Source organism: Haemaphysalis longicornis, unplaced genomic scaffold, assembly GCF_048455015.1.
Source record: "Haemaphysalis longicornis isolate Haplotype H1 unplaced genomic scaffold, Haemaphysalis longicornis Haplotype H1 scaffold_6, whole genome shotgun sequence".
Lineage (NCBI taxonomy): Eukaryota > Metazoa > Arthropoda > Arachnida > Ixodida > Ixodidae > Haemaphysalis > Haemaphysalis longicornis.
The window spans coordinates 175,613,104-175,634,188 of NW_027526407.1; the positions used below are offsets into that span (position 1 = coordinate 175,613,104).

At 45.2% G+C, this 21,085-nt stretch overlaps 1 protein-coding gene across 1 annotated transcript; it reads right to left on the reverse strand.

Annotated features, from left to right (window-relative positions):
* Positions 1-599: 599 nt before the first annotated feature.
* LOC144143380 (uncharacterized) lies at positions 600-20,884 on the reverse strand. The gene is made up of 5 exons (XM_077675145.1): positions 20,722-20,884; positions 14,194-14,333; positions 14,049-14,128; positions 2,075-2,164; positions 600-745 (listed from the first exon to the last, which is right to left on the reverse strand). The coding sequence occupies exons 1-5, from the start codon at positions 20,824-20,826 to the stop codon at positions 600-602; spliced, it is 561 nt and encodes a 186-aa protein (XP_077531271.1). The 5' UTR covers positions 20,827-20,884.
* Positions 20,885-21,085: the final 201 nt, after the last annotated feature.

Genomic DNA, 21,085 nt, shown 5'->3' on the forward strand with positions numbered 1-21,085 from the left:
AAAAGTCTATGCCCATGCTGAAACCAAGCTGTCTGAGTTTCAGTATGTAAACCGTAATTGACGGCTTGTGTTTTCGAAGAGCCAAACATCCACCCGGGTTGCCGACCCGCCATGACTGTATGCGCACAGCCCATCCTACAATACTGCAACCTTTCGCTGGCAGCCACCTTCTACCCCGAGGCAGCGGCACAAAATTCACACGGACAATTAACTTAGTACAATTTCAATCTCGTATATAGACAGCAAATTTATCCTTTCTTATTTTCCACTTTGTAATGTTTTTTGTTTTTTGAAACCATCGCTTGTACTACTTGTGTAACTCTTCACTCTGTTACTATTCGAATATTATGTTTTTATTGTATGTTTTCTTATTTTACTTTTACACTGTCCTTACTGTTGATATATAAATCTCGCTTTGTGACTTTTTTCTTTAATTCACCTGTCTTAATCTCTTCCCTGTTGCTGGCGAAATCCGCGCATATAAATGCCATGATCTCGTGACTGGCTATTCGCGCTGTAAACGTTTTTTTGTGTGTTTTCTCGGTAGCACCACTCGAAATTGTGACAAAGGTACCAATAAGATCTTGAGATTTGGATCTTTATTTTTCGGGGCAGGTGTCTGCGTAAAGTTTTATGTATGGTCGTCGACGACATTTCACTTCAAAGGCATAGTGGCAGTCCTTGGTTGCTACCGGCGGACGTTTGTTAGACCTCACTCGTAGCTCGCACACTTTATTCTTTCTTCCTGAAAGACCGTGAAGAGATGTAAAAAGACAAAATAATATCACTCGGGATTCTTGTATACTATGAGAGAGAGAGAGAGAGAGAGAAGGCTCTTTAATGTAAACTGGTGAGGTGAGCCCTGCTAGGGATAAGGCTTTCTACACCAGATGGTGGGTGACTACGTTGATGAGTGGTGAATAATATGAAATCCAATTTTTATTTTGAAATTATATACTATAAAATCCCAAAAACTCTTTCTCTTCCCCCTTCAGCCTAAAAAGGATTATAAAGGCTGTCTTTTTAAAATTCTACGCGTTGATGTTACCAAAATATTTATCCTGATAATATCATCCTACTAGGGATACGGTGGGTAGCTAGCAAGGTCAAAAATCTATGTTCTTTACAAGGCTTCACGCCTCGTGGGTTCGAGCTGTGTTTCCTCAATGGAATATATGTGCACTTGTTACAAAGTATAAAAGAATTACGAGGGCCAATACATCACATGTAGCAAAAAAACCGAAAGGCCCTACATAATTTCTTACTAAATTCGTACGCATTTTGCTACCAATCAACGATGGCCTAAACTTGCTATATAGTCGCAAAAAATGCCACACATCTGATTGCTTTCTCTAGGAAACCTTAATTTAAATCAGCACTTGATGGGGCATATTTGAAGAACTGCACAATTTGTTCATACCGCCGGACACACTATAGCGATAGAAAGAAGAATTTAAAACACGGTATTTACGCCTCCTTTAGAAAAAAAAACATGTTCCCGGCATCAAATCAGTATTCCGTTGTCGGCAAGATTTGAGTAGGAAGTGTCTTTAGTGTATGCGGTGCTTCATCCAAAACAAGTAGAGATACACCTAACCTGGTTCAGAAGCAGTTAAATACTAGCATTAGCAGATAGTACCCTGGGGCTTTATTGGGCCACGATACATAATGGTAGGACACCTCGCTAGCCGCAATAGGGTTTGTTGCAATGTACATAGAAAGATATTTTAACACTTTGCTATTTCAGGGGTAACCACACAAAAAGGCGTGGTTAAATTATTTATTTTGTCCTGGTGCTATTACAGAACCATCTTTATAAATCTATGAATCACGTTACCAGAGATGCCACAGGTTCCCGGTTTTCCTAAACGTTTGCTCAGTGTGTTTGATATGCAGACATTTGGAACCTGATAAATAGATACAACGACTTGCAATAGTGTGTGCATGGTGTTATTTCTACTCTGTGTTTCAATAAATGAAAAAATAAAATAAATATTTGTGTCTCGTTAAATCTTTTCTGCGCCTATGTGGTGAACGAAGGAAATATTCCAGTTGTATTACACATCGAACTTACGTAAACGCTTTTTTACAGTAAGGAAGATTACTGCGCACGTGTATTGTTCATCTTGATATAGTACTTTCTCATAAATCGTGACTGTTCCGTCTGTGAAAAAAAAGCATTTTACAGGATCAGTACATCACAGCTCTTGTGTTTGTCAAACCAAAATTATGTCTGGGACACATTTTCAGAGCGAAGCTTTCAGACACTTAGTGATGTCGTCTTTTGTCCACATAAAACCCACATCACGGAATCAATATTTTCACGGTTATGATTATCGTAGGTGAAGCGAAGAAACAATGTGCTCTTCGGGCTGTCCGAATGGAAACTGGCTCCCTGCCACTATGAAGCCAATTGCACCATTCCCGGAAGGTCGAAGCAGTTCAGATAAGGAGAGGATTGCGTGAAAGAGAAAAATTCAGAAGAAAATGTATTTATCTCTTTACGGGGGAGTATGGTTGAACGCTACTGAAAGCCATGGAATGCTCGTATCTTTGAAGGAGTAGGGAGCACAACCGCAGTCTAGTAAACGCGTCCCGATATGCAACAGGTGCTCGCTTTTCCGTTGGTGCGTTTCTCATTTAACTTAATTGAAAAAGCTTCCAGTTGGCCCATCGTTGTCTTTCCACATAGCGGTAGCGGATTTTTGCGCCAGTGCTCAAGCAATAAAATCTAGTGCCCTTCCACTCTGTGAAGAAGGACGACCTGCCAAGGTGGAAGCAGTCCGCTAAGTGCAGAAAATTATAAACATGTGCTTGTAATGTGCGGTTGAGCTTACGTCTTAACCAATTAGATAAATGAAACTGAAAGACGCGACCTTTATTCGAGTGGACAACCATACAGCGGTATGTTTCCATCCCGCGTCATGGGAATTTTGTTGTCGGTGTAACACCCAGTCTATCCACCTGACCAAAGAGGACACCGAACGGGTCGAATTCGGCTGTTTGACGAACCCGCTAAGATCTCCGACCTACCAAGCGGACATGTTATCAGTAACACCACGACGCCTAGGGCTTGCGCGGTACATCCACCTCCCCCCCAAACACCCAACCCGTTTTTGGTCCACTTCCAACCCCTGCACGGATAAACCGGCAACCGGTTCTCTGCGCTCGCTGAGCTCAGTAACTAATCTTGACTCACAGCGTCGTTCCAAGCGGGAAAGTTTGTCTCCATCTATAAGGGATTAGCAGCCACTGGGGGAGGTCGAATGTGAGACGGAAACAAGGGCGGCTCCCTGTAGGCGGCGGTGGGATTGTTTTCTATAGTGCAAGCAATTTGCCGCCCATGACTGCAGTTTAGCGGTCGCCATGGCGACAGCGTCAGCGTCGTAAACAAGCGGGCGGAGGAAGGAAGTAAATGGCGACGGGAAATGTGGCAAAACTGTGCGGGGAGGGAGCATGCAGGGACCGCACGACACGCTCGTCATTGAATCTGGCTCGTCGGAGCAGCTGGCGTCGGAGTATTTGGCGCTATGTATATCGCGGCCTCCCTCTCAAACTTTCGGTGGACGCTTATACTCCGTGCTTACTCATCCAAACCGTGTGACCTTTTCGCGGGGGGTTCCAACGCGGTTTGCAACAACATGGTGGCCGGCGGCGATGACAACCTGCAAGATAGTAGCAGGGTAGCGCATGCTGCCGTGTGTTCGCTGATGGCGCGATCACTTCATGACACGAGGCAGATATGTGCCGTTACCAAGAAGACTGCAGTTTGCGCTGTGCAGTAATTTAGGATTACCTGGAATCATAATAACGATTGCATTCTTTGCGCCCCTTCCCCTTTCTGTTGCCTTTCCGCAATCATCTGATAACGGCGCTACCGCCATGATCAGCCGATTTTACAACTTTTGAAAGAGGCATGGGGGTGGCTAGGGGAGAAACAGTTGTGATAGCAGTAGTGAAAGGGGGGTCGGCGGTTGCGAAAACGAACGCCCTTGTGGTGCCAATTAAAGTGGCCTCAATGGGATGTCATCTGTGGGGAGGGCGGGGTGTCCGACGTACCAGGCGGTTTTGTTTCGAAATGAGCCAAATTCAAACACCGGCACTAAGTCACCTAAAACTGCAGTGGCAAGCGAAACAAGGCAACTTTCGCCTAGAAAAAGATGGCAAGAAAATAGAGGAGATAACGCCTTTTAAACGTGTACGCAGACTTTAGAATCCAAACAGAACCAGGTCCTGCAGCACCACGGATAAAAATAGGCCAAAGTCGTTTGCTCAATCAGACTTGGCTTTGTGTGAACCTTCGGACGGTTTCGTGGGCGCAATTGCACTATTTATTTTTCAGAGCAGGCTTAATATGACTTCACACGGCAATTAAGTGATCGGAGAAAGATCTGTCCCTAGTCGTTGACAAAAAAGTGGACACAAGAAGAAGTAAACGAAATGCAACTTAGAGATATAGAAGAATGATTTTGATGATGATGATGATGATGATAGTTGGGGTTTATTGGCGCAAGGCCGACTATGTGCAAAGAGCGCAAAAAAGAAGTTACTGAATTGTGATGAGACCGTAAATACTAGAACGTGTTACTAAAAGTAAAAATGATGCAAAACAAAAGACAAGGAAGATGGTTGGTGTATATGGCCAGGATGATTACACGTGATATGACAAGAGCTGGAGAAAGTTCACATCAGCTAAAAACTTAAAAACACGCTCACTAGAAAACATTGGTTCGTCGGCTAAAAAATATGATGGGTGCAAAGGAATGTGTCGTCTGTATATTTCAGGGAAATGTTTGTGCCGTGTTGTGTCAAGTGCTCTGCATGTGATTAGTATGTGGACTACGGATATGCCCTTTCCACACCTGCTATACGTGGGTCCCGAAGTTCCAATGAGCAGGTGGGAGTGCGTCGCATATCGGTGGCCTATACACAGCCTAGCCGGGGCGACTTCAGTGTATCTGTTGGGCGAGTCAGTTATGTAGCGTCCCATTTGGGGCTTTATTACGTGTAGTTTGTTGTCTGTTTGTTGAATCTAGTGTAGTTGCCATGTGTTACGAAGCTGTCATCTGATATGTGTCTTTAGGTCGGTGTAAGGTACTGTTATGTCAACTGTGGTCATGATAGCAGCAGCACCAGCCTTTTGATCAGCGGTCTCATTGCCGGGAATCCCACAGTGACCTGGTACCCAGCTTATGGTTTTTTCTAAATCTGAAGCATATGTAGTCATTATGACCTTTAAAAGAACATTGATTACATAGTTTTTTGACGACCTTCCTGATGACAATGCCTTCACAACGCTTAGAGAGTCTGTGTGGACGATGGACTTTGGAATCCTATGTTCGAGGTTGTAATTTGACACGAGTTAAATTCCATACGCTTCTGCCGTGTAAATACTGCTGTAAAAATTCATAGTTTTGAAAACTCTAAAATTTGGTCCGTGCGCTGCACAAGAGACAGTAGAACCAGTTTTGGACGCGTCGCTATAGAATTCTGCGCACCTGTACTTGTCCTGCAGGAACAGTAAGTGCTGCAGAATTGCATTCCTGGGTACCCTTTTTTTTCTACAAGAGTGAATGACAGGTCGCATGTTACAGGACGAAGATGCCATGGTGCGATGAAATTATGAATGGGTGTCTTGTGCGTGTCTGAAAGGGGAACTTTGAGTGTAGAAGCCTCCTCCCTAACTCTGGGAGAGAACGGTAAGAGAATAGATGGCCTGTTTAAAAAGAGTTGTAAATTTGATGTATCATTCATGATGGGATTAAAAGGATGGTTGGTCAGAGACACGATCTTGGATGTATACAACAGGTCAACATACTCCCGACGATGCCCTAGGTACCATTTGTCGCACTCGACATAAAGACTTTCAACAGGGCTAGTGCGGAATGCGCCACATGAGAGGCGAAGGCCAAGATGCAGCACTGGGTCGAGCATTTTCAGTGCTGTTTTTGTAGCCGAGCCATACACGACACTGCCGCAGTCGAGCCGAGACCCCACCAACGCTGTGTACAGGCGCAGCAGGAGTTGTTTGTCGGCCCCATAAGATTGATGTGAGAGGACCTTAAGAATATTCATTGTTTTTAGGCATTTGCATTTGACCTGGCTGATATGTGAGATGAATGTAAGTTTTTCGTCAAATAAAATACCTAAAAACTTGTGCTCCTTGTTCACCGGAATTGACACAATCGCAAGAGTGATTTCTGGGTCCGGGTGGACGCCACGCCTCCTGGAGAACAGAACACAAGAGCTCTCCGCGGGATTAAGATTAAAGCCATTCTTGTCAGCCCAGCCGGCAAGTTTCTTGACGCCGAGCTGGGCTTGACGTTCGCAGATGGACAGGTTACACGATTTAAAGGCTATCTGCACGTCATCTACGTACATGGAAGAAGAGATTGTAGGTGGCAGTGCCTTTCCAAGAGAGTTCATTTTTACTAAGAAGAGAGTGCAGATCAACACTCCACCTTGCGGCACGCCATTCTATTGCACGTGAACATTTGACAGTGCACAACCAACTCTGACGCGAAAGGTTCTCTCCCATATATAACTACAAAGGATGTTCAACATGTTTCCCGCAACACCGATTGTCTTTAGGTCACTGAGGATACCGTACCGCCAAGTGGTGTCATAGGCTTTCTCTATGTCGAAAAACACTGTAAGACAAAATTGTTTAAGCACAAAGGCATACTTTATATATGTTTAAAGAGCTACGAGTTGATTGTTGGTTGATCCCCCGCCCTGAAGCCTGCCTGGCAGCTCTCGAGAAGACCGTTGTACTCAAGGAAGTACACGAGCCTGCGATTTATCATCTTCTCGAGAAGCTTGCACAGGCAGCTGGTCAGGGCAATGGGTCGATAGCTAGAAGGAGAGGAAGGGACGCTCCCTTCTTTTAATAATGCTACAACTATGGCCTCCTTCCAAGACTTTGGAATGTGCCCCGAAAGAAATATCTTGTTGAAAAGGTGAAGAAGTGTTACAAGAGTGTGTGCGTGTAAGTTCGGTATCATTGTATATGTAATGTTGTCTGGGCCTGGAGCTGAGGGTTTACACGTGCTCAGGGCACCCCTCAGCTCATGAAGCGTGAACTCCGAGTTATAAGCAGTGGCTGACGTGTCATTGTCATGTAAAGGCTTCTTTTCGGCCACGAGTTTGTGTTTCATGAAAGTGTTTGTGTAGTGTGCAGAGCTTGACACGTGTTGAAAGTGTTGTGCAAGTGTTTTAGCCTGATCTTCTAGTGTGTCCCCAGTCATGCTGACCAAGGGCAGGCTATGTGTATGTTGTCCTTTAAGTGTACGTATTCGTGTCCATACCTTGCGTGTGTCTGTGTATGAATTTAGGGATGTTATGAAGGAGCGCCAACTATCCCGTTTTGCCTCACGACGCACGCGCTTTCCCAACGCCTTTGCTCTTTTAAAAGAAATAAGTTAGCCGACGTGGGGTACCGGCGAAGGACCCCACGCCTTGTTCTGGGCCACTCGCCTGCAGTCCTCGTTCCACCAGGGCCTCCTTGGGTTGCGTGGGGCACCCGAGGCCTGGGGAATGGACTTTTCGGCAGCGTGGAGGACGTGTGCCGTGAGCAGTTGGGTCGCCTCTTCTACGTGTAGGTGTTTTATGGATGTGTAGTGCAGTTTAGATGTTTCTGTGAATGTACTCCCGTTTGCTCTTTCCCCATTGAACCTTTTATGAGAGGGGAAAGTGTTTGTGCCTATGCCTATGTATGTCAATTTGGTGGGGAAGTGGTCACTACTATATAGGTTTGTGTCCACATGCCACTCAAGAAATGGGAAAAGAACTGCAGAGCCAAGAGCCAAGTCAAGATGTGAATAACTGTTTTGTCCTATGTTATAATATGTATCTTGCTTTTTGTTAAAAAGGCATGCTCCGTATGATGTTAGAAATGTTTCAATTAGGCGACCTCGGGCATCTGTGCGGGAAGAGCCCCAGATTGAATTATGTGCATTGAGTTCGCCTAAGACTAAGTACGGTTCAGGTAGTTGATCTATCAGGGCCTCAAAATCAGTGTTCAATAGTTGGTAATCCGGAGGGATGCAGAGGGGGCATACCGTAATCAACCTATCATAAATAATTGTTCGAATCGCGACAGCTTCAAGCATGATGTTTAGGTGGATGGTGTGACACGCTAAGGATTTTCGGGCTACTATGGCCACACCACCTGAAGAATAAGTGCAAGTGTGCCTGTCTTTTCGAAAAACCAAGTAGCTATTCAAGAAGTTAGTATGTTTACTATTTAGGTGTGTTTCCTGAAGACACATGAGACTTGGCTGATGTGAATGAAGTATCTCGTACACATCATCTAGATTGTTGATAACGCCTCTACAGTTCCATTGAATGATGTTGTCAGTTCCCATTATTTACATTTACGAATGACTGGAGTGTGTGTGTGTGTTCATGTGTCGTCTTTTGGGGCTGTGACTCTTGGATTGGGCTTTTTGGGCGGCCTATCTGTAGGCTTGGACGTAGGAGGCCGCTCCTCTCGCTGCGTTGCAGGCAGGAACGGCCCGACATCCATTTCGTCGTCGGATGTCCGAGGGGTGCCCGACGGACCAGCCCCCCGGACTTGGCCCCCCCCCCCCCTCGGGAGCCCTTCGTTTGAGCCGCCACCGCCGAGGGCGTCCGGGGCGCCAGAGGTGGCACCGGCGGTTCGGTGGTGGTGTGAGCCGGTGCGGGGCCCGTGGTGTCCATCACCTCGGTACCCTCCAACGCACTGGAGGATGGGGAGACAGAGGCGGGAGCGGCACCAGTCCCGACGGAAGACGTTGCCACCACAACCGCTGCTGCCTCAGCAAGCGGCGTGGTGGTGGGTTGGGCTGCCAAAGGCAACCCGGGGGGGGGGGGGGGTGGAGAGGGACCAGGTCAGACTCGCTGAACTGGGTCCACCTTGGAAACCAGATGCCGCTCCGCCTCCCGGCGAGCTGCGTCGGCGTACCTCCCCAGAGGGAAAGAGGCGAACCTCTTTAGCGCATCTGGGAAAAAAATGTTTTCTGTTACCTTGAGATGAATTATTTTCTTTTCTATTTGGAACCTTTCGCATTTCCTGGAGTGGGCCGCATGTGGGCCCCTGCAGTTTGCACAAGTGAGGATGTCAGAATTACAGTTTTCGGTGGGGTGGTCCTGCGCGGCGCATTTTGCACACGTTGTTTTGCCGCGGCAAGAGGTTGTACTGTGCCCGAACCGCTGGCACTTGAAGCAGCGGCGCGGGTTCGGAATATAAGGACGAATGGAGCATCGAACGAAGCGTGCGTTGATATGTCCAGGAAGTGAGGAACGGTTAAAGGTCAGGATAATATATTTCGTGGGGATTATGTTATCATCCCTGCGCATCGTGATGCGGCGCACAGCTGTGACGCCCTCATCCTTTAAACCTTCAAGCAAGTCGGCATCTGTTTCCGTAAGAAGATCTGCCTCAGAAATCCCACCCTGGGAGCTGTTGATGCTCCGGTGGGGTGTGACCCTGATGTCCAGATCATGGATGCGGGTTTGTTCAAGAAGAGTGCGAGCTGGTTGTTCGGCATAGAGTTCTACAAGGATTTCTCCCATCCTAAGCTTTTTAGCTTGATACTTTCCCCCTATTGTGTTTTGCAGGAATTTCGAAACCAGGAATACAGACAGGGAAGCGACAAGTCTTGCTGAGTCAGCTGACTCTATCACAAGGAAACGAGCATAGTTATTCATGGTTGTTGAATAGGCAATTGTTGGAAGGGGTGGGAATAAAACTTCGGTGCGGCCCCTTTCAGGGACACATCACGTTTAGGGGGGGGGGGGCGGCGGGGTTTGAAAATGCCATATAGCATAGTATAAAATCAGGGAAACGGGGGTAATTTCTTCTTTGACCTTACACTGGTAGTCAAAGAGGTCCCGGAGCTCCCTGCCTGGTGAACAGACAGGGAGCCCACCCGCCGGAGCTTGACCTGGGCTCCGACGGCCACCGTTCGTGGTTTCTAACCCTCCACCTATAAACACATCGCCACGGTTGGATCCAGCTTATGTTCGGGGGCTCGGGGTCCGCGGTATCACCAGTACCGTCACCAAGATTGCTCAAGGTGCCCCGTGCGGGGAACAATGATTTTGTCTCATCTTCGCGGTCCCTACGAAACATATCTGGTTATTTTATATTTTTACCTCCCATATTTTCAATTTTAGTACAAGCTAGATGCCGCCTATATTTCCGACCGAATCCCCTCTCCCCTCTACCTGTGGTTACGAGACACTTCAATAATGTGAGAAGATATGAGCAGCCTTCTTATGAAGCAATTGAGAAATTCGTGGCAAGGCAATTAAAAATTTTCACTTCAGCAATTCCTTCCGACGTGGCCAAGGAAATGACCCTGAGGAAGAATTTGAAGGGTCGCGTTCATGCTGCCTCCTCTGTTCATGTTCTGTTTCAGATTTTTTGAAACCTTCTTCCGTGTGTCTGATGGCGTTTCCACCAGAAATCTATTGTACCAGTCCTAAATGTCAATTTCAATAAAGTTACCGTACAAGTGCGGCATCCAATTCAGTGTATCGATCCAATATGGACCAAATCCAAACTTGTCATCCTCATGCTGCTCAAATTCACTGCAAAATTTTTTACTACTTTACCATGAACTCCCTCTAGCGGCCATGAAAAACGTATCATATAAAGCCTTTGGCAATGTTGCCTTAGGTCTGGCAAAAAACGCTTGCATTTGTGTCTATTACGCTTTAGGTGGAATTGGCTCGTTTGGAAAAAGCGCCACTCATATACTGCATCGCAGTAAAGCTTCTGCTGAAATATACCCTGGTTTATTACTTGAGGGGGGAATATGTGGGAATCAGATGCAGTTACTTCCCACCATACAAACGCAATAATTCAGCGAAGGCGCTTATACACAATTTACTGAAATTCGATTAGTATTGCATTTTTGTACCATGAGCTCATTTCCATAGTGACGTTACTCTACCTTATTCCTATCAATGCGTAAAACACCGTTAGAAAGTCGTAAGAAAAGGAAATATTGCCCAGCTTATATTCACCATACGTTCTTGTTAACCCAGTACCCTATCAAAAAATACAAGTTTGTGAAGTATGTATCCAATCAATTATTGTTCAATAGCAATATATATATATATTGTAATATCCACCTTGATAATTTCAAAGTGCGCTTTTGAGTCAGCATCAAAAGTGGCGATGTCAAGACAGCAATGAAACGTTGGCATATCTGGTTCGCAAAAAAGGACAATAAGTACGCTGTGTGATCGCCTGTCACATGGGACAGCCGACTACCCATTTTCATATGAATTTTAAACTCACACCACCACGAAACGTTCCCGCGTCGTGTTGAAATATTTTGGGTTGAAGTGAAGGAGTCGCGATCACCTGTTACTCATCGGTGCCTCCACTATCTACAACGGAGCTTCTACATATGCGCTGCATCGGTTGTGCAACCAACCTGCCTATTCAGAGAAGAATCGGATGGCACTCTTGATCTTCCTGTTTCATTATCCTGGATCTGGTGGTTTCTTCCCCAGAGATGATGTCGTTGTGTACATGTGGTTATATATACATATATATATATATATATATATATATATATATATTTTTTTTTATATATATTGAGGGGCTCTGGGAGTAGCCAGACGGGAGACTTTATTCGTGCGGTCAGAGCGCCAGGAAGGCCCAGCAAGAAAGGCGATGTCGATGACACTGTCGCCGCCGAGATGAGGATGATGCGATGATGATAGGGTGCACACCCAGAAGAGGGCGATTGTCCACATGCTAACACATAGCCTGTACCGCTGCTCACAATATATATTGTCACGGCCCTTTTGACATTTGACATGGCAATACACTGGACCACCTGGTGGTCAATCCATCGTTCCATGGTACATTTCATCTATGGGTACGTGCGGCATCACTGGGTCGTTCAAGGCAAGCCGAAGCGAACACGAAGAGGTCGCCCGGAGACCGACTGGGTCAAGCTACGCTGGTATCCTCGGCTTCGGAATTGTTTGAGAATAGATGGCTTTTATGCACAGCGTGTAAATAGTTCGCATCTGCCTCGTAACATGATTTTGGTAGATTTTGTGGTTTCCCTCCCTGTACCTGTCAACAGCGCAGCAACACCACACCACGGATCTTCGGAGACACAGTCGACGACGCACGATGCCTCATGCCAACGAGACCGCACCCGTTGCGCCACTCATGATCGTTTCTCAGTCTGTGACCCAGACTTTCTCCCCGGTGAGGACGACACGACATGGAAGAATGGATACGCATATTCGAACGTGCCAGCGCGCATATCAGGTGGGATGGTGCAATAATGCTGGCTAACCTACCTTACCATGCTAGAAACACTGCCAAATCCTGGTATGAGACCAATGACCACAATTTGACCAGCTGGGACGTTAGCAAAGAAAAGATGCGCAAATTGGAGAATAAGCACTCTGTAGGCCATACTTCGAATTCTTTTAAATGTTAAGATTTAAATTGCTCCCAATCGACGTGATTTGAAGCGTACCAACACTATTCATATCTTAGCCAATAGCCGTGATGAGTTTTGTCACCTTAGACACACAGGTAACCGCGTCTGAGTGGACGCAAACGAGGATTTTTTTTGTATGGTGTAGCGGAGATGAGGTGGGGCTGGCGTTGAGCGATCGCTAGCTGAGTGTTTTTAGTCTCCCTGACGGAAGCGCCACGGAGGCGATCGCGGCGTTGCCTTTTGTAAAAGCTGCCGGGGCTGGGTCAGGCCCACGCGGAAGCGCCGTCAAAGCCACTGGGCGAGGATGTATGGTCGGTGATTGATCACGCTATGTCTGCGCGAAAAGAACTGTGTTTAGCAGGTTCGTGAAGCACTCCGGAGCATCACCACGGCGTCAGGCGGCCCACGGCGGTGCACGGTATCCCGGCCGCATGTAATTCCAATTCCTTGGTCGCTTTCCTTCGAAGACGGGCCATCTCCTTCAGAACCTGGCTTTGAGCATCGGTTAGGAACGAAATTCTCTCCGACGCGTTGACGAGATGTTCATTCTTCCCGCACAGTTGGCTGCCAAGGTGGTCCAAGTAGGGGGCGAATGCCATGTGGCCGGGAGCCAGGCGGAACGAGGCAGAACCTGTTGCAGCAGCCACCTCGACGGAGTTCTCGTCTGTTCTGGCGGGTGGTGCCCCTGTCCTACAAATGTTGCAGTGTAATGCGTGCACGCTTTGTGTGCACGCATTTGCCGCATGAAGCACCGAGTAACGTTTGTTGCTTTACTGTGACAGACTGCCCTCAAGATATTGAATTTTGCTCTACCCAGCCTATTGGTGACCTCTATTCTGCAGCCGCCGGCAGCCCTCGATTCCACAAACAGGAACACAGATTATAAACACGGAGGGCGGATGGTAGAACACTGCTCACTCACTCGTTGAATTGGGTGCGTACGGGTCGATTGGAAGTGTATTTAACGTTTTTTTTTCGAATATTTTCTGGTGATTTGGCGAATATTCGTAGGAGCGAGGAGAGTGCTACTTCTTGCATGCGCCACCTAGCGCCACATTTGTTTTTTGCATTCTCAGGAAATACCTTCAGTAGTTCTCATTCCATTGGAAGGGACATTAAGGTTCAGTAGTAAGCTGCAGGTTTCCCCTCTGAAGGCACAAACAGCAAGGTTAGAACAGAGAATAACCTATGGTACGGGACATGCACGGGACAATCCGCGACCTTCACGGAACAATGATTAATTAGTAGAAACCAGCGGCAAGCAGGGAACAATTGTCCGGCGACATGCTCGGAAAAATGGTAAAATAAAAACCACGGAAATTGTTGTTATAGTGTAGCGAAACTTACAGACTCATAGGATATATAAGAGGGTTTTTTGTTTACAAATTCGGCAAAAAGCGAATATAGTGTTATATCATAGCTCAAAATGCGTTGCCGTTTTGCCATGTTGTTGGGGCTAGGTTTTCAATATAAATTATCAAGTACTTTTTCAGCAAACTTAGATATTTTTCGTAATAATATAATATGAGGTTTGTGTCATTTATAATGCAATTGAATAAAATTAGGTAATGAGAAACTTTTGTGTACCTTTTGATTTTAGGCTCATCGCTCTTGGGTGGTTGTTTGCATCGTATTCTTCAAACGACCCTGTGAGAGTTTCATAGCGCCTGCAGAAATTTTGGTTATTATTTGAGCAAATTAGTGAATAAAATACTTAACCATGCAAACTTACTTTTCAGTTGCTTTCGTAAACATGCGGAGAAATGTAAGCTGCGTGTTTTTTACTTCTTTCTGACTGTCAACCTTGCATCTTATCTTAGCATCTCCCGCTCCGCCACGAAGTGTCCAAATGGGGCCCCTTCCACTGTAAAACTGCAAAACGGCGATCCATCCATCATTTAACAAGGTTATATGATCAACTTAATCATTCATAAAATAATGCCACATATCATTCTCCCCATCTAATGAGAAAGTGATGCAGTCTGTTCTATTCACAGTTTTTGCTGTTTCCTATACAATACAAGCCGGCAATGCAATAAAATTTCTGGAACTGTGACTGGTTCGTTGATCTTGTAAAACAATAATATAAAGTTCAGAAGGAAACAAATTACACGTAAATAGCATGGTCCTATAAAGCACGCTTGTAAAAAGAATACTTATTAAAGCGGCATTTTTTGTTACAGTTTATAAACTATATATAAACAGTTCATATTACAGGTGGAAGCGCCCACAGAACAGAAACAAAATCTGGAGAAACATAGACGAAGCGGTACCAACGCAAAACTAGTTGTTTATTGAAAAAAAAACACAAATATATACTTGCAACATCTCATGTGGTGCGTTTTTCTCGCCCAAGATAAAACTATGCAAGCCACTTTTTACAGGACATATCACAGGCCGTGGTACACGTGAAAAACGAATAAAAATAGCGAAACCATAACACACCGTGAGACTGCTACGAACGCAGTGAGTGGAACAGATATAAATATTCTTCATAATAAAAATTGATGGGGCACTGATACCTCCATCTCTGGAAGTTTTAATGTAAAACGCTTCTATCACCGCTCGAGTAGTTTTCTCTCTATGCTGAGGCAGAACGGTGGTATCGCAGAAGATGGGTGAACACTCAAGCGGGGTGCCGTGTTCCCATAGTGTGTAGCCCTGCTTTGATTTTGGAGTATTTTTCGTTCGTGTAGACGTACGTTTAGGCATCACCCACTTCTTCCTCCCTATTTGTGTGGCCGCGCGACATCGATACCAGGTAAACAATACAACTTGCCCAACACACAAAAGGGGAAGGATGTTTAACGTGGCATGCTCGTATCCTTGACGGCTTATCACAAAGAGATGACATTCTGTCTATTTTCCATCAAAACTGGATCAGTTGGTTTGAGGCCGAGAAAACTACGTCGACGTCATAACTGTTAGCAATATATTTTTATCCTGCATGACATCTCGTGCCCATATAGAATGGCCGCATGTTTTTTACGCATATTTGCCTTTTCTCGTTCCCCACAATCGGATTTCACGCCTGGATCATCTGTCGAATTACAGAGTGTAAAAAACCAGACATTTAGCCTTTCTATCTGGCTTGCTAAACTGCTGAATATATTTTCAGAGCAGCATTTCCTTGCACGAAATAGGGCTGGAGTTTTACAATCTTTCACATTTCGTAAGTTATTATTAGGCGGGAAAACAGATTTGGGGGAATGAGAAAAAGAAAAGAAGTGTAAAAATCTGTACTCATTCCGTACATGCACAAGCTGCCGCCCTTACCCTTCTTTTGTCGCGTGTACCCCGCTATGTACTTAATCTCTGTAAAAAGTGGCTTTCATGGTTTTATCTTGTGCGAGATTTGCGCACTACGCGAGATGTGCAAGTATATATCTGTGTTTCTTAAAAAACCAATAGTTGTGATTTAGCGCCACATCGGCTCTGTTTTTTTTTTACTTTCATCGCTGTTGTTTCGGCGCTTCGACCTTCAAGATGAACAGCTGTCAACTAGCCCAATTGTCCGTTCTAAACTGTTTCTTTTTTTGGTAGTGATTTTTTCAAAAACAAAAATAAGTATTCTATCACGTAGAACAACTGCAGCCAGTCGAATGCTTGAAATTGATTTTTTTCATCTTTGGTAGAGAACGCCGATTAATGGTTTTTTATTCAGGAAACGGAGGCCCTTCGTCAGACACGAAAACGCAATGCAGTAATGATATTGCTCCTGACACATAGCTGGATCCAGTAAACATAGCCAGGTTGGTCATAATAAAAAAAATCACGCCACGCTAACCAAGTTAACCTATTTTGGGAAATAAAATTGATAATAACGCTACGATTGCGCGGATCACAGACAATTGTAGCCTGTGTTCCGACTCGGAAAAAAAACGCTCGCTAAAGCACATGATGGGAGAAGTCACGCAAAACAGAGACTGAGAACAAAGCTGCACAAACTCAGGAGGACAAAACTATAAATGTGAACACAGTCACAACAGCGCAGTGCCACTCAGACCATCGAAAAAACAGCAAATCGTAAGAAGGTACAACCCGATAAGTTCGCGCACAGGAAGCAAACAAATTCTAACGCTGGAAAATGGACTTAAACAGTGGGGTGGAGTGCGGTGGCTTTGCAGTAGGCGACATTTATTTGTGTGGAATAAAGAAATAGCTTAAAGCCTCCTGCCTATTTCGTTTTTTTTTTGAGCGTAAAGGATCAGCATGAATGAACACAGATTTTAGAATCGCCACTTTTTTATGCGAGGTTTCTATACGTCTTAAGTAGAGCAAATTCACTCCTTACTTTCTTCTAGAAACTTCGAGTTGAAGAGGTAAAAGTTTGAATTTATTACAGACATAGACAGCCTGTCGCCACTTTTTATACTGGTTTTTAGGTGCTAGCTTTCCGATACAATGCAATAAAGGGACTACAGAACTTTTATTCTGTGCATGTCTTTGTATAGTTATTCAGTAGCAGTACCATTCGATGCCATTCTTTTATGCTTTCTGGTGCTGTTCGGCAAATGCCGTTCGGCAAAAGCAGCCTTGGAACTCAAGAAGACGTTTTATGATGCAATGTTAAAGCATTTTAGCGTTCGTGTTACTAATATCCTGGAAAACGAAAAAAACATAATATTTTTGTTTGTAGTCGTATTCAGGAATTTAAGTGCGGTCTTTTATCAGGGACCGCTTAGCACTGGACGCTAAGGTCACCTAATCTATCATAAAATAAACCAACCTAATCCGACTCAACCAAACCTATTCAAACAAAACTGCCCTTCACACCTCCCATTCTACACCTAACCCAGTAGAAATCAATGAAGTAATTTTGAAATAACCGTATGTGTACCCTGGCTCAAGGAGAAGGAAAATATGTAACGAAAACTGGGATCAAGGCAACTCCAAATTCTCAACTAAGCTAAAACGTGAACTTGCCCTTTTCCCGAGGAGAAACCATAACCGGCCAGTCTCAAAACGGGGGCCATACCACCAAGTGTGGATGAGCCTGTAAAGCGTACTTTACGGAGTGTTTCTTCTAATGACGCATGGTGTGGCATGCTTAGTCAATCACTACCACTTGACAGCAGAAATTTGTCATGGTTTCTAATGAGCTAGTGGTAGAATAGACACTGTTTTATGTAGTTTTTCGGAATGGGTGCTCGTAATTGCTACCAAGTTATGGCCATCTTACTTTATTAAGTGCAGGGTAGTTGCACGGCTTCCTCTCCAGGAGAGGTTGTTATGCGTCGCCTTTTGCCCGCTCCAGCAGTTATTTTCGTTTTCGTTTTTTTTTTCGTTCTCGGGACAAACATGTGTCGTGCTGGAAACACCGCCCAGCATTCATTTAGGCCATGTTTCTGGGCGGTGTGACAGGAAGTGAGGAAAGTTTCGATCCAATTGCCCTTAGCATGGCAACGTGTGTTCCAATCATTGCGCATGCTGCTGATTCCGATAAGCACGCATGCCTAAAATTTGTCTACTCTTCTGGTATTCGGAGTGTTTGCATGTCACTGGAAGAAGCGCGGTTAACAAGTCTTTAGCGGGTCAATACATTTGGGTCGGCGTGACGAGCTCGACGGATACAGGACCTTTTTTATCATCGTCTACGACCGAAAGCTCATCTTGGCTTTGTAGACGGGTCCCAAAAGCCTGACAAAGCTGCCCGCCGAACCTGACTCGTATTATTAGAGAACTTTTGTTGTCGAACTGGACGGTCAAGGACATTCCGAGTATTAGCATTTGATGGGTACTTTATTAGACCTTGGTCTATTCAGTTCCTGCCCGTTATGCAGTGAACCAAACTGTTGAGATACAGAATACCGGATAGGGCCGTTTTTTGTCCATTTCGTGTGTTTTATGTGTGTCTGAGTGCGCTAGCAGCGTTGCTAGCAAGTATTACTGCTTTTTCTCTCTTCACGCGTCCAGTGCCACAGCGCAGGGGCGCCTATTTATTAAAAATGTGGTCTCCCTGCCTGTATGTTTGATTCCTTTAACACGGTTTGTCTCTTTAACACAACTTTCAGTACGCGTGAATTTTCTCTAAGTCCACCACCTTCCAGGCTTATGCATACGTACGGGCCGACCAACCCTGCAATAACAAATAGGTGGTTGCTTCAAGCATAGTTGGCACAATCGGAAACGTGTGAGAGGTATACCAGAAAGTTGATCTTTTTTTTTCTATACTCACCAACGCGAGGCCTATAGGAAGCGTAAGGTTTCAAATGATGCGCGCGTTTTATTTCAGAGTGGCTGTTCTTAAGCTACGCTTCGTGTTACTTGTGATTGCGTTGGTTTAAGGGACAACAATGCATGCAACACCAGAAATGTCTAAAATAAACCGAAATGTTAATTCTAACCGTAAACGCAGCTATGAAAATTTGCTTTTAAACAGTAAAGAAGCATGTGTTCGGGGTACTGTCGCACAGGCCAAGTCGGAATTGAACCATTCTGACGCCCTCCAAATAGCGGTGCAATTTATGTTAGAACTGCGAGATTGCGCTTGGGAAAGGGAAGGGAAGAAGCGCAGAAACCGCGTCTGTATCAGCGGTGGTTTCTTAAATGTAAGTCAGAATAATTTTGTGGAAAGTTTTTTAACACGAAAGTTTTTTATGCCGGGGTACATCAAGACCTCAGTGACGTCATATCCGTCATGGAAACGACATATCCGGATAAAGTTCTAGTGACGCCGTGGCGCCAGGACTGGAGCACACGACTACTGGCGCCACAACGGGGAGTGTAAAACACTCTAGCAACTGGGCTGTGAATTCGAGCCGGCATATCGTTACGAAAGCGCCTTATACCCTTCTCTATTTAGATGGTGCTCCCGTTTGAGAGAGCTGAAGCGAAGTAGTGCGTTATGACGCTTATGAGCGCCGATAGTTGGCTCCTCGATGGGGCACCGTATAGCCGCCCTTTTAAATGGTGCGGGTATGATGCCCTCATTAACGGGTGGATGAATACATCCTCCACCATGGTCCCGTGCAAAAAACTTGTTGCATTGAGGCAGAAAGGCAACAACGCCGACTGGCGAATGTCACCCGCCTGACTGATTTGTTGTGATGACGGATGCCAGCGTGAAGCGGAACCGCGTTGAGGCATTCGCGGTCCAAGCTATGAACCCTTATTCTCGCGTTCGACAAGCTGAGCTCATCGCGGCGCAGGTGTCTGCCATACACGCTACAGAGCAGGGCAGAAGTGGTCGCACGTTTGCCGAAGCGATCCACCAGCAGGACGTCGCTCGCCAAGCACACCCACAGAACTTCTGCAGAATCGCAAATTATGCTCCTTTCGCCGAAGCTGAACGGGACCTCACCAAAGGATTCGCTCACAACCAGTTCGGTATCGTACGCACGTTTTGCGAATGCATGGGGTGTCCATCGTATCAACGCAATGTTCCGGCGCGTGGAATCCAGTCTCCAACGTTGATGTCTCTAACGGTCCCATGCTGACAAAATATAAATGGCGATGTGCAAGTTCATTTTCATGCACAATCAACAATCAACTGCTCCTTTAAAGGCACATTTCACTTGCGTATTTCACCGATTCCTATAAAAGGCGGATCGACCACATTTTTTCACCTAGTAAGAGGAGCGGATTGAGCCGGATAGCGCCCATACTATTAGAAAATGCGGTCAACAATTCGCCACAATAATGCAGTGCCTCTCTCCACCTAAGTACGTATATCTACGTACCGTGTGTGTGGGATCTGTATATTTTGAGATAAACCTGATTCTCGTGTCCATCCTGCGTAATTAAACCAAACAACGCCAAGATCCGTTCACGCAACTTCAAAGATTCGACTTCTTGAACATCAACCTTCTTGCACTATAAACATATGCTTTGCTTAGCCACGACCACAGCAGGGAATATGATGTTGAGACAGCTGTACTAACATCAGTATTTGTGATGTTGAATAGATCACGCCTTAACCGCGCTCTTATCTTGATTGTCGCTCAATGTGAAGCCTTCGCTTGATTCGGAGTTTTAAAACTTACTGAAATATTAATTGTTTAGGCTTATATTCTGAAAATACCAACAATATATAATCAGGATACACAGAGAAAACATGTTTGCGCGAAAAATCAGAGACTTCAGTAAAATACTGGAAACGCATGTCCCAAAATGTCACATTCAAAGAAAACTACTGAAGCCAACCTTAAAACAGTACCTTGTACCCTTAGTGTAAAATTCTGGCAAAGGTTTACAACATAGTCGAACGCTGCAGTGTTACATTAGCGTTAAATGTCTGAAGCGAATAAAGTAAACTTACCTTTTTAATGTCAAGAGGGGCAACACCGTCCTTCGAACCTTTGGCAAAGCTTCCAAAAGGTGCACAGTGAAACATCAAGGCGACCTGCAACAATGATATGTACATTTCGTGGATCCGGAGACTGCTGTTGCCAGGCAGATGCCACTGAGGGAATAAAGCATGGAAAAACTGAACTGGAAAATGGTCTGTTGAGGGGAAGATTTTCAATTTGATGATGACTGAATTTTTCCAATTTGTTTCCCGAAATACAAAAACGCATTATATCATAGAAAATATGCCCGACTATCTGAGGGTAACAGCTTCTATTCAAAGTTTTGAAAAGTTTAGAGGCCTGAATTTACCAAGGACTTTATATACAGTGAGA